Source organism: Ranitomeya variabilis, chromosome 5, assembly GCF_051348905.1.
Source record: "Ranitomeya variabilis isolate aRanVar5 chromosome 5, aRanVar5.hap1, whole genome shotgun sequence".
Classification (NCBI taxonomy): Eukaryota; Metazoa; Chordata; class Amphibia; order Anura; family Dendrobatidae; genus Ranitomeya; species Ranitomeya variabilis.
The window spans coordinates 494035692-494050137 of NC_135236.1; the positions used below are offsets into that span (position 1 = coordinate 494035692).

At 43.6% G+C, this 14446-nt stretch overlaps 1 protein-coding gene across 1 annotated transcript in view; it reads right to left on the minus strand.

The window, feature by feature from the left end:
• LOC143775069 (tyrosine 3-monooxygenase-like) overlaps window positions 1-14446 on the minus strand; it is a 271622-nt gene that overhangs the window by 96996 nt on the left and 160180 nt on the right. Inside the window, exons 7-8 of the mRNA XM_077262903.1 lie at window positions 11416-11485; window positions 11228-11284 (exon numbers count right to left, since the gene is read on the minus strand). Coding sequence (XP_077119018.1) covers window positions 11228-11284; window positions 11416-11485 — 127 coding nt within the window. The remainder of the gene's footprint in view (window positions 1-11227; window positions 11285-11415; window positions 11486-14446) is intronic.

Sequence of the window (14446 nt, forward strand, 5' to 3'; positions counted from 1 at the left end):
ATTTAAAGTAGGGACCGCAGACAGGCTATCAAAGGCCTAACATAACAAACAATAGGCTCATGGCAGTTTCACAGCGGTTACATGGATACACGGGCAGGCAGCTTGGTGGTGAGTGGAGGAGTATTTAAAGTAGGGACCGCAGACAGGCTATCAAAGGCCTAAAATAACAAACAATAGGCTCATGGCAGTTTCACAGCGGTTACATGGATACACGGGCAGGCAGCTTGGTGGTGGTGAGTGGAGGAGTATTTAAAGTAGGGACCGCAGACAGGCTTCAAAGGCCTAACATAAGAAAATGGGCTGGCTGTAGGCACTTTATAATTGGTTCCAGGGGTACACGGGCAGCAGTGGTCTGGTCAGTGGAGGAGTATTTAAAGTAGGGACCGCAGACAGGCTATCAAAGGCCTAACATAACAAACAATAGGCTCATGATGGCAGTTTCACAGCGGTTACATGGATACACGGGCAGGCAGCTTGGTGGTGAGTGGAGGAGTATTTAAAGTAGGGACCGCAGACAGGCTATCAAAGGCCTAACATAAGAAAATGGGCTGGCTGTAGGCACTTTATAATTGGTTCCAGGGGTACACGGGCAGCAGTGGTCTGGTCAGTGGAGGAGTATTTAAAGTAGGGACCGCAGACAGGCTATCAAAGGCCTAACATAACAAACAATAGGCTCATGATGGCAGTTTCACAGCGGTTACATGGATACACGGGCAGGCAGCTTGGTGGTGAGTGGAGGAGTATTTAAAGTAGGGACCGCAGACAGGCTATCAAAGGCCTAACATAAGAAAATGGGCTGGCTGTAGGCACTTTATAATTGGTTCCAGGGGTACACGGGCAGCAGTGGTCTGGTCAGTGGAGGAGTATTTAAAGTAGGGACCGCAGACAGGCTATCAAAGGCCTAACATAACAAACAATAGGCTCATGATGGCAGTTTCACAGCGGTTACATGGATACACGGGCAGGCAGCTTGGTGGTGAGTGGAGGAGTATTTAAAGTAGGGACCGCAGACAGGCTATCAAAGGCCTAACATAAGAAAATGGGCTGGCTGTAGGCACTTTATAATTGGTTCCAGGGGTACACGGGCAGCAGTGGTCTGGTCAGTGGAGGAGTATTTAAAGTAGGGACCGCAGACAGGCTATCAAAGGCCTAACATAACAAACAATAGGCTCATGATGGCAGTTTCACAGCGGTTACATGGATACACGGGCAGGCAGCTTGGTGGTGAGTGGAGGAGTATTTAAAGTAGGGACCGCAGACAGGCTATCAAAGGCCTAAAATAACAAACAATAGGCTCATGGCAGTTTCACAGCGGTTACATGGATACACGGGCAGGCAGCTTGGTGGTGGTGAGTGGAGGAGTATTTAAAGTAGGGACCGCAGACAGGCTTCAAAGGCCTAACATAAGAAAATGGGCTGGCTGTAGGCACTTTATAATTGGTTCCAGGGGTACACGGGCAGCAGTGGTCTGGTCAGTGGAGGAGTATTTAAAGTAGGGACCGCAGACAGGCTATCAAAGGCCTAAAATAACAAACAATAGGCTCATGGCAGTTTTACAGCGGTTACATGGATACACAGGCAGCTTGGTGGTGAGTGGAGGAGTATTTAAAGTAGGGACCGCAGACAGGCTATCAAAGGCCTAAAATAACAAACAATAGGCTCATGGCAGTTTCACAGCGGTTACATGGATACACGGGCAGGCAGCTTGGTGGTGGTGAGTGGAGGAGTATTTAAAGTAGGGACCGCAGAAAGGCTTCAAAGGCCTAACATAAGAAAATGGGCTGGCTGTAGGCACTTTATAATTGGTTCCAGGGGTACACGGGCAGCAGTGGTCTGGTCAGTGGAGGAGTATTTAAAGTAGGGACCGCAGACAGGCTTCAAAGGCCTAACATAAGAAAATGGGCTGGCTGTAGGCACTTTATAATTGGTTCCAGGGGTACACGGGCAGCAGTGGTCTGGTCAGTGGAGGAGTATTTAAAGTAGGGACCGCAGACAGGCTATCAAAGGCCTAACATAACAAACAATAGGCTCATGGCAGTTTCACAGCGGTTACATGGATACACGGGCAGGCAGCTTGGTGGTCAGTGGAGGAGTATTTAAAGTAGGGACCGCAGACAGGCTATCAAAGGCCTAAAATAACAAACAATAGGCTCATGGCAGTTTTACAGCGGTTACATGGATACACAGGCAGCTTGGTGGTGAGTGGAGGAGTAGTGCAAGGAGTGTCTGTCCCAGTACTCCCAAAATATAAATAGATGTTAATGTCTCGCAAAACAACCAAAACAAAAAAAAAAGGTGGCATACTTAGGTACAGGGGTGGGCTCATCTACTGAGTTTCTGACATTGTAATTTGGCAGTAACTATTTAATGGTGCCAATATAGGACACAGACACAGACTACTTTAAGTTGCATCATAGATGTCTACAAATTTGTATTGTCAGTGCCAGACATTGAATGATGTCAGCGAATAGACTAAAGATTGGTGGAGCTGTGCGACATAATTTTGCACGTGGTAGAGCACATTTTGAGCTGGGGTAGGGGGGAACTCTCTTGAGGCCGGCGGGACCGCCCCAGGGCCCCTCATGTTACAACGGTGTGTCTGACGTTGGGTGCGCACCACCACCGCCAGAGACACTACATTGTACTATGAGGGACCCAGTAGCAATGCCGTCAACCAAAAGCGAGCACACCCACCTCTTCAGACAAACAGCAGTCTCACGGGTGCTTGCGCCAAGTCGCGATACCACGGCCCCGTGTGGGGAGTTTTGCCATTTAGGGAGGTGTAAACATGTCGTATGCTGTACAATCAGCTGCAGCAAATTAGACATTAGAAAAGTAATTCACAGGCAAGAGCTTTTCATAGGAAAGCTAGGTGTCGGCCGGGCAAGGTGGGGCAAAAGATTTCGAAATCCAGTTGTGGTTCATTTTAATGAATGTTAGATCGTCAACATTTTGGGTAGCCAGACGAGTCCTTTTTTCGGTTAATATTGAACCTGCAGCACTGAATACTCTTTCTGATAGGACACTTGCTGCCGGGCAAGCAAGCTCCTGCAATGCATATTCTGCCAATTCTGGCCAGGTGTCTAATTTGGAGGCCCAGTAATCAAATGGGAATGACGGTTGAGGGAGAACATCGATAAGGGATGAAAAATAGTTAGTAACCATACTGGACAAATGTTGTCTCCTGTCACTTTCAATTGATGCAGCAGTACCTGTCCTGTCTGCGGTCATAGCAAAATCACTCCACAACCTGGTCAGAAAACCCCTCTGTCCAACGCCACTTCTGATGTGTGCACCCCTAACACTCCTAGTCTGCTGCCCCCTGGAGCTTGTGTGAGAACGATCACGTGCGCTGTGTGCTGGGAATGCCTGAAGCAAACGGTCAACAAGAGTTGATTGTTTGGTTGCTAATATTAGTTCCAAGTTCTCATGTGGCATAATATTTTGCAATTTGCCTTTATAGCGTGGATCAAGGAGGCAGGCCAACCAGTAATCGTCATCGTTCATCATTTTCGTAATGCGTGTGTCCCTTTTTAGGATACGTAAGGCATAATCCGCCATGTGGGCCAAAGTTCCAGTTGTCAAATCTCCGGTTGTGATTGGTTGAGGGGCAGTTGCAGGCAAATCTACGTCACTTGTGTCCCTCAAAAAACCAGAACCCGGCCGTGACACGCAACCAATTTCCTGTGCCCCCGTGAAAGTTTCCGCATTAAAAATATACTCATCCCCATCATCCTCCTCGTCCTCCACCTCCTCTTCGCCCGCTAACTCGTCCTGTACACTGCCCTGACCAGACAATGGCTGACTGTCATCAAGGCTTCCCTCTTCCTCTGGTGCAGACGCCTGCTCCTTTATGTGCGTCAAACTTTGCATCAGCAGACGCATTAGGGGGATGCTCATGCTTATTACGGCGTTGTCTGCACTAACCAGCCGTGTGCATTCCTCAAAACACTGAAGGACTTGACACATGTCTTGTATCTTCGACCACTGCACACCTGACAACTCCATGTCTGCCATCCTACTGCCTGCCCGTGTATCCTCCCACAAATAAATAACAGCACGCCTCTGTTCGCACAGTCTCTGAAGCATGTGCAGTGTTGAGTTCCACCTTGTTGCAACGTCTATGATTAGGCGATGCTGGGGAAGGTTCAAAGACCGCTGATAGGTCTGCATACGGCTGGCGTGTACAGGCGAACGTCGGATATGTGAGCAAAGTGCACGCACTTTGAGGAGCAGGTCGGAGAACCCAGGATAAGTTTTCAATAAGCACTGCACCACCAGGTTTAAGGTGTGAGCCAGGCAAGGAATGTGTTTCAGTTGGGAAAGGGAGATGGCAGCCATGAAATTCCTTCCGTTATCACTCACTACCTTGCCTGCCTCAAGATCTACTGTGCCCAGCCACGACTGCGTTTCTTGTTGCAAGAACTCGGACAGAACTTCCGCGGTGTGTCTGTTGTCGCCCAAACACTTCATAGCCAATACAGCCTGCTGACGCTTGGCAGTAGCTGGCCCATAATGGGACAACTGGTGTGCAACAGTGTCATCTGCCGATGGAGTGGTTGGCCGACTGCGTTCTGTGGAAGAGCTGTAGCTTCTGCAGGAGGACGAGGAGGAGGAGGAGGGGGTGCGAACGCCTACAGCCAACTGTTTCCTAGACCGTGGGCTAGGCACAACTGTCCCTAAATTGATGTCGCCTGTGGACCCTGCATCCACCACATTCACCCAGTGTGCCGTGATGGACACATAACGTCCCTGGCCATGCCTACTGGTCCATGCATCTGTAGTCAGGTGCACCTTTGTACTCACAGATTGCCTAAGTGCATGGACGATGCGCTGTTTAACATGCTGGTGCAGGGCTGGGATGGCTTTTCTGGAAAAAAAGTGTCGACTAGGTAGCTCGTATCGTGGTTCAGCGTACTCCATCAGGGCTTTAAAAGCTTCGCTTTCAACTAAACGGTAGGGCATCATCTCTAACGAGATTAGTCTAGCTATGTGGGCGTTAAAACCCTGTGTACGCGGATGCGAGGATAAGTACTTCCTTTTTCTAACCAGAGTCTCATGTAGGGTGAGCTGGACTGGAGAGCAGGAGATCGTGGAACTTTCGGGTGTGCCGGTGTACATGGCAGACTGAGAGACGGTTGGAGACGGTATTGTTTCCGCCGGTGCCCTAGATGCAATATTTCCTCCTACTAAACTGGTGATTCCCTGACCCTGACTGCTTTTGGCTGGCAAAGAAACCTGCACAGATACTGCCGGTGGTGCGGAAAATGGTGGCCTTACAGTGACGGAAGGGATGTTGCGTTGCTGACTAGCTTCATTGGCCGAGGGTGCTACAACCTTAAGGGACGTTTGGTAGTTAGTCCAGGCTTGAAAATGCATGGTGGTTAAGTGTCTATGCATGCAACTAGTATTTAGACTTTTCAGATTCTGACCTCTGCTTAAGCTAGTTGAACATTTTTGACAGATGACTTTGCGCTGATCAGTTGGATGTTGTTTAAAAAAATGCCAGACTGCACTCTTCCTAGACTCGGATCCCTTTTCAGGGATTGCAGACTGAGCTTTAACCGGATGGCCACGCTGTCCTCCAACAGGTTTTGGCTTTGACACGCGTTTTGGGCCAGATACGGGCCCGGCAGATGGAACCTGTTGCGATGTTGATGCCTGCTGCGGCCCCTCCTCCACCTCCGCTTCTGAACTACTGCCGCCTGCACCCTGTTCCCCCAATGGCTGCCAATCGGGGTCAATAACTGGGTCATCTATTACCTCCTCTTCGAGCTCGTGTGCAACTTCGTCTGTGTCACTGTGTCGGTCGGTGGTATAGCGTTCGTGGCGGGGCAACATAGTCTCATCAGGGTCTGATTGTGGATCTGTACCCTGAGAGGGCAATGTGGTGGTCTGAGTCAAAGGAGCAGCATAGTACTCTGGCTGTGGCTGTGCATCAGTGCACTCCATGTCAGAATCTACTTGTAATGGGCATGGCCTGTTAAATGTTTCACTTTCTAAGCCAGGGACGGTATGTGTAAAGAGCTCCATGGAGTGACCCGTTGTGTCGCCTGCTGCATCCTTCTCTCTTGTTGTAGTTTTTGCTGAGGAGGACAAGGAAGCGACTTGTCCCTGACCGTGAACATCCACAAGCGACGCGCTGCTTTTACATTTACCAGTTTCGGAAGAGGAGGCAAAAGAGCTAGAGGCTGAGTCTGCAATGTAAGCCAAAACTTGCTGTTGCTGCTCAGCCTTTAAAAGCGGTTTTCCTACTCCCAGAAAAGAGAGCGTTCGAGGCCTTGTGTAGCCTGACGACGAAACTGGCTCCACAGCTCCAGACTTAGGTGGAATATTTTTATCCCCACGACCACCTGATGCTCCACTACCACTACCATCATTACCAGCTGACAATGAACGCCCACGACGACCTCTTGCACCAGACTTCCTCATTGTTTAAAAATCGTAACCAAACTAACTTTATTTGTTGCTGTCAAACAACTTACACGGTGAGCTATAACTTCAGTATGATTTCAATATCCCTTAACAGGTTGGTGAGACCACAAGGAAAATCAGGCACAATGTTACACACTCTGTTTTCTGTGACACCAAATCACAGAGATGACACACACGCAGGACTGTCACTCAAGCACTAATGTCAATATTAATCTCCCACCTAATTTATTTTTTTTTTTTTCTCTGTGAGACTTTAGAAACCAAATAATATTTAAAAAAAAAACAAAAAAACAAGGCTTTCTATGGCCCACTGAATGAGAGATGGCACGCACAGGAGTGGCACACAAGCCCTGACTGAGGCCAATATTTTTCTCCCACTGATTGATGTAGTGTTTTTGTGTTGAGGTTGATTTTAAAACACAAATGAAGGAAAAAAATAAAAAGGCTTTCTATGGCCCACAATTAGAGAGAGAGGTGGCACACCCAGGAGTCAAGACTGGCACACAAGCTGAAATGGCAATATTACTCTCCCACTGTTTTTTTATGTATTTTTTTTTTATTTTCAGGGAGACTTTAGAAACCAAATAATATTAAAAAAACCAAAAAATAAATAGGCTTTCTATGGCCCACTGAATGAAAGGGAGAGAGGTGGCACACCCAGGAGTCAAGACTGGCACACAAGCTGAAAGGGCAATATTACTCTCCCACTGTTTTTTTATGTATTTTTTTTTTTTATTTTCAGGGAGACTTTAGAAACCAAATAATATTAAAAAAACCAAAAAATAAATAGGCTTTCTATGGCCCACAATTAGAGAGAGAGGTGGCACACCCAGGAGTCAAGACTGGCACACAAGCTGAAATGGCAATATTACTCTCCCACTGTTTTTTTATGTTTTTTTTTTTTATTTTCAGGGAGACTTTAGAAACCAAATAATATTAAAAAAAAACAAAAAAACAAGGCTTTCTATGGCCCACTGAATGAGAGGGAGAGAGGTGGCACACCCAGGAGTCAAGACTGGCACACAAGCTGAAATGGCAATATTACTCTCCCACTGTTTTTTTATGTATTTTTTTTTTTTATTTTCAGGGAGACTTTAGAAACCAAATAATATTAAAAAAACCAAAAAATAAATAGGCTTTCTATGGCCCACTGAATGAAAGGGAGAGAGGTGGCACACCCAGGAGTCAAGACTGGCACACAAGCTGAAAGGGCAATATTACTCTCCCACTGTTTTTTTATGTATTTTTTTTTTTTATTTTCAGGGAGACTTTAGAAACCAAATAATATTAAAAAAACCAAAAAATAAATAGGCTTTCTATGGCCCACAATTAGAGAGAGAGGTGGCACACCCAGGAGTCAAGACTGGCACACAAGCTGAAATGGCAATATTACTCTCCCACTGTTTTTTTATGTTTTTTTTTTTTATTTTCAGGGAGACTTTAGAAACCAAATAATATTAAAAAAAAAACAAAAAAACAAGGCTTTCTATGGCCCACTGAATGAGAGATGGCACGCACAGGAGTGGCACACAAGCCCTGACTGAGGCCAATATTTTTCTCCCACTGATTGATGTAGTGTTTTTGTGTTGAGGTTGATTTTAAAACACAAATGAAGGAAAAAAATAAAAAGGCTTTCTATGGCCCACAATTAGAGAGAGAGGTGGCACACCCAGGAGTCAAGACTGGCACACAAGCTGAAATGGCAATATTACTCTCCCACTGTTTTTTTATGTATTTTTTTTTTATTTTCAGGGAGACTTTAGAAACCAAATAATATTAAAAAAACCAAAAAATAAATAGGCTTTCTATGGCCCACTGAATGAAAGGGAGAGAGGTGGCACACCCAGGAGTCAAGACTGGCACACAAGCTGAAAGGGCAATATTACTCTCCCACTGTTTTTTTATGTATTTTTTTTTTTATTTTCAGGGAGACTTTAGAAACCAAATAATATTAAAAAAACCAAAAAATAAATAGGCTTTCTATGGCCCACAATTAGAGAGAGAGGTGGCACACCCAGGAGTCAAGACTGGCACACAAGCTGAAATGGCAATATTACTCTCCCACTGTTTTTTTATGTTTTTTTTTTTTATTTTCAGGGAGACTTTAGAAACCAAATAATATTAAAAAAAAACAAAAAAACAAGGCTTTCTATGGCCCACTGAATGAGAGGGAGAGAGGTGGCACACCCAGGAGTCAAGACTGGCACACAAGCTGAAATGGCAATATTACTCTCCCACTGTTTTTTTATGTATTTTTTTTTTTTATTTTCAGGGAGACTTTAGAAACCAAATAATATTAAAAAAACCAAAAAATAAATAGGCTTTCTATGGCCCACTGAATGAAAGGGAGAGAGGTGGCACACCCAGGAGTCAAGACTGGCACACAAGCTGAAAGGGCAATATTACTCTCCCACTGTTTTTTTATGTATTTTTTTTTTTTATTTTCAGGGAGACTTTAGAAACCAAATAATATTAAAAAAACCAAAAAATAAATAGGCTTTCTATGGCCCACAATTAGAGAGAGAGGTGGCACACCCAGGAGTCAAGACTGGCACACAAGCTGAAATGGCAATATTACTCTCCCACTGTTTTTTTATGTTTTTTTTTTTTATTTTCAGGGAGACTTTAGAAACCAAATAATATTAAAAAAAAAACAAGGCTTTCTATGGCCCACTGAATGAGAGGGAGAGAGGTGGCACACCCAGGAGTCAAGACTGGCACACAAGCTGAAATGGCAATATTACTCTCCCACTGTTTTTTTATGTATTTTTTTTTTTTATTTTCAGGGAGACTTTAGAAACCAAATAATATTAAAAAAACCAAAAAATAAATAGGCTTTCTATGGCCCACTGAATGAAAGGGAGAGAGGTGGCACACCCAGGAGTCAAGACTGGCACACAAGCTGAAAGGGCAATATTACTCTCCCACTGTTTTTTTATGTTTTTTTTTTTTTTTCAGGGAGACTTTAGAAACCAAATAATATTAAAAAAAAAAAAAAAAAAATAGGCTTGCTATAGCCCACTGAATGAGAGATAGCACACACAGCAGTGGCACACAAGCCCTGACTGAGGCCAATATTTTTCTCCCACTGATTGATGTAGTGTTTTTGTGTTGAGGTAGATTTTAGAACACAAATCACGGAAAAAATAAATAGGCTTTCTATGGCCCACTGAATGAAAGGGAGAGAGGTGGCACACCCAGGAGTCAAGACTGGCACACAAGCTGAAAGGGCAATATTACTCTCCCACTGTTTTTTTATGTATTTTTTGTTTTTTCAGGGAGACTTTAGAAACCCAATAATATTTAAAAAAAAAAATAAATAGGCTTTCTATGGCCCACTGAATGAGAGGGAGAGAGGTGGCACACCCAGGAGTCAAGACTGGCACACAAGCTGAAAGGGCAATATTATTCTCCCACTGTTTTTTTAGGTTTTTTTTTTTTTTTTCAGGGAGAATTAGAAACCAAATAATATTAAAAAAAAAAAAAAAAAATAGGCTTGCTATAGCCCACTGAATGAGAGATAGCACACACAGCAGTGGCACACAAGCCCTGACTGAGGCCAATATTTTTCTCCCACTGATTGATGTACTGTTTTTGTGTTGAGGTAGATTTTAGAACACAAATCACGGAAAAAATAAATAGGCTTTCTATGGCCCACTCAGTGAGAGATGGCACACACAGGGATGGCACTGTAGCAGAAATGCCAATCTTAATCTCCCACAAAAAAAAAAAAAAAAAAAAAAAAAAAACTGTCCTACAATTACTATCTCCCTGCAGTAATGTAAGCCAGGTATGGCAGGCAGCAATAGGAGTGGACTGATGCACAAATTAAATAAAAAGTGTGGAAAAACAGAAAAGATAGCTGTGCAGAAAGGAAGGAACAAGAGGATATGTGCTTTGAAAAAAGCAGTTGGTTTCCACAGTGGCGTACACACAGCAATACAGCTATCACGGAGCCTTCTAGGGCAGCCCAATGAGCTACAGCGCTGAGGGGAAAAAAAAAAAAAAATAGCTTCCACAGTCCCTGCACACCGAAGGTGGTGTTGGACAGTGGAAATCGCTGCAGCACAAGCGGTTTGGTGGTTAGTGGACCCTGCCTAACGCTCTCCCTGCTTCTGATGAAGCGGCAGCAACCTGTCCCTAAGCTCAGATCAGCAGCAGTAAGATGGCGGTCGGCGGGAACGCCCCTTTATAGCCCCTGTGACGCCGCAGACAGCAAGCCAATCACTGCAATGCCCTTCTCTAAGATGGTGGGGACCAGGATCTATGTCATCACGCTGCCCACACTCTGCGTTCACCTTCATTGGCTGAGAAATGGCGCTTTTCGCGTCATTGAAACGCGACTTTGGCGCGAAAGTCGCGTACCGCATGGCCGACAAGCACAGGGGTCGGATCGGGTTTCATGAGACGCCGACTTAGCCAAAAGTCGGCGACTTTTGAAAATGATCGACCCGTTTCGCTCAACCCTAGTTCTCTGTGTACAAAATCCAAGGACAGTGAGGTGCCTATCACAGGAAGGGTCCTGTCATACTAGCATGCATGCTCTATTGTATCCCAGCAATAATAAGCTCATGGTGCTAAAACAATCCTTGCAAACAAACAAAACAAAAGAGCTTGATAAGAGAGGCATTGCTGAAATCTGTGTTTTAACCCCTACACCATGTTGTCTTCAGCTTACAAAGCAAAAATCTCCTGACAGATTCCTTTTAACAATTTTTTTGCCATTTATCAACTAAATTATTCAAAGCTGTATTAGGAGAACTGTTATATGACCAATTCCATTCATACTTACAGTAGACAGTTTTTCAATGTCTTCATCAGATGCACCAAGTGATGCAAGCCCAATTTCCTACGGATATAAAATAAAATGAAGTTTTAGGTATGTTATATTAACATTTCTTTTAATCTATGTTTTTAATTCTTTCGGTTACACAAGTGAGTAGTAAAAAGCCAAAGATTTACTGTAAGCTCAAATCTTACCTGTGAAAACTGTGCAAACTCCTTTTCCGCTAGCATAGGAATGTGGCCCAGCAATTCATGGCAGCAATCACTTAAAAAAATTAAAAAAATTTGCAAAAAGGTCATTTAGTAGATCAAGTGCTACTTAGTAAACTGCATTCACAGGACATATTGATTCAGGAGATCAAATGGTTTTCCAAGCATTAGTAGGCCGGGATCACACATGCGAGAAACACGACCAAGTCTCGCATGTTAATACCCAGCACTGCTCCCGGCGATCGGGAGCAGAGCGTACGGTTGCATGTATTGCTATGCGGCCGCACGCTCCGCTCCTGAGTGACCGCAGCAATGCCGGGTATTAACATGCGAGACTAGGCCGTATTTCTCTCATGTGTGATCCCGGCCTTAGACTTGAATTTTGTTTAGGTTTCCAATATTAGAGATGTAGGGGAGATACATTTTCAATCTCTTTTACCTACATGTGACATATAGCATAAACCATAAAAATTGAGCTTTTATGCTAAATAATTCATGCTAAAGTCAGTTTTGCTTTGCAGAGTAGACTGATATTCTCCTGTAACGAGCAAATATACCAGTACCAATTACAGAGAAAACAGGGAATTAAACAAAGGTATGACTATGCTCAAATGCCTCCCAAAAGTCCTATAACACCTTATGAAGGTCAAAGTGTGCAAAATAAATGAAAAATTGTGAAATCCTTAATTGCGGTTTCTAGCTTGCTGCATTGAAAAAATATGTCCAATATATAAAAATAATTTCTATAGAAAGGGGAACACATTTTAAAATATTTTTAACTGTTCTTTGTGGTTATATAAAAAAAATAAATACATACACTGAAAACAAACACATATTTAGTTTCTATTGCTTATATTTTCTCCTGATATCAGCTAAAACAAAAAAAAGTATAAAAATGACATACAAATTAAGCTATATCACAAAAAAGAGACAAAAAAAAAACAAATACCGTATGTGTTTGGTCAGGAAAAAACACTAGGAAAATGTGTGTTCAAGATCACACAAAATAAAAACACCATAAAATGCTCAAAATTCATGACTTTTTTATATGTGTGTACATTAAGGTGGCCTGTCAGAGTTCACCTAAGTTTTTAATCATAAAAATGACACAAACAAAAATGCTATTTGTGCAGAAAGAACAAAAGGCTTTGCATGCAGAAAAGACGAAGAGTCTACTTATGCAGAAAAACTAAAAGACTATGTGTACAGAAAGATCAAAATGAAGTGTGTTGAAATATTCAAATGTTTCAATGTATTTTGTGTAGAAACTGTAAAAAATAAACTGTGTTCACATGTTTTCTTATTAGAGATGATTGAATCAATTTGCTGAAAATTGATTTTTATTCAAAATGTATGAAATTTGCAGGTCCCAGTGAACTGGAACAATTTGCTATTCGATTCATGTGATTCGCTTCCAAAATATGGACGCATGGCACTATTTCACCATTGCTGAAGATTGCACCTGTCAAAGAGTGGATGCATATGATGTCAGGAGCGATCGTGCAAGTTTCCCCATGATGCCTTGCAGGCATCACATTACATAGTCTATAAACAAGAGAATATAGCAGTAGTGAATGTGTGGATGTTTGGGTTTGTTGGGTTCGAGCGATCTAGGGGGGCTCATGGTACCAGATAAACTGTTAATAAAGGTGCAGGAGCCTAGGAACAAATGGAGCAGATCAAGGTGATGGATGAGCAACAGGAGTTAAAGAGGATAACGATCCCCTTTCTGCTGTTCATGGTTGGCGGGAGGGGACAGAGGAAGCAATCTTGAATATTACCTCACCACCAACACACCATGGACTTGGACCTCATCTAAGAGCCCAACACATGAGCGCCTTCTTGCTACATTACCTTCAACATAATGCCCGTATTCTTAGGGTTAGAAATAGTGCTGACTACTGACTTGGCATTCTGTTAGAACCACGATACAAGAGTAAATTTAGTCAGATGCTTCCCCCCCCCGGAAAGGGACGCATGCATGCTTAAGTATCGGAACTTGCTTGTAGACAATCTTAAGAGTGGTTTTCCCCAAGACAGCAGTGAAGCACACAGTGTGCATTGCAGTTCTAGACATACAACCCTGAGAACATCAAGGCGTCAAAATCAATAGCAGCAGTGCAAGTGAGTCATTTCACTCATTTTTTTAGAACTGCCCATGCACCAGCAGAACAGAGTGCAAGTCTGGCACGTTGTGAACGACTGGAGAGGATGGTGCCGGAGTATCTGGAGCTCAATGCCATCAGGGCGGGTTTGACCATTTTTCATTTTGGTCTACAAAAATGGAAGAGTGACCTTAGGTCGCTAGTCTGTGCCACCTTTGTGGCTGCTGTTGCTACTGCTTCTGATGTTACAAACAATTTTTTTAAATGTGGAGAATCGAAATTGGGTCTCCATCTGGTGGGTTGCATGTAGTAGCAGGTGTGTCAGAGGCCTATTATACTGTTTCTATGTGGAAATCTATGCCACTGTAGTGGTGTGTGACAATTATTTTTTGAAATGTGGAGACTCTTATATTTTTTGAAATGTGGAGACTCTAAGTTGGATCTCCATCTGTTGGGTTGCCTGTACTAGAAGGTGTGTCAGAGGCATATTATACTGTTTCTCCTCTGTCGAAATCGATGCCACTTTAGTGGTGTGTGACAATAATTTTTTGAAATGTGGAGACTTCAAGTTCGGTCTCCATCTGGAGGGTTGCCTGTGTAAGTAGAGCTCTCAGACAAGCAGACCTGCACTTACTTTCAGTCAACTACCTGTGCTACTTTCCTTATATTTTTCTACCAATAGTACTGTATGAAACTGATGTTTGTGCCATCTGAGTGTGGCTGGAATAAAAAAAAAATGGCGGTTTTGCATGAGGTCTCCCAGCTAAGAAGGCTTACAGTGCTCCCTTAACCACCAGGTCCTTATTGAAACTTCAATTCCAAGCTGTAAATGCTGGCCTGATACCTCATGCATGGCCCATGGCTGACTTCCGCTGTGCCATTTGCAAATTTCTACTGTGGGTCAATTGATG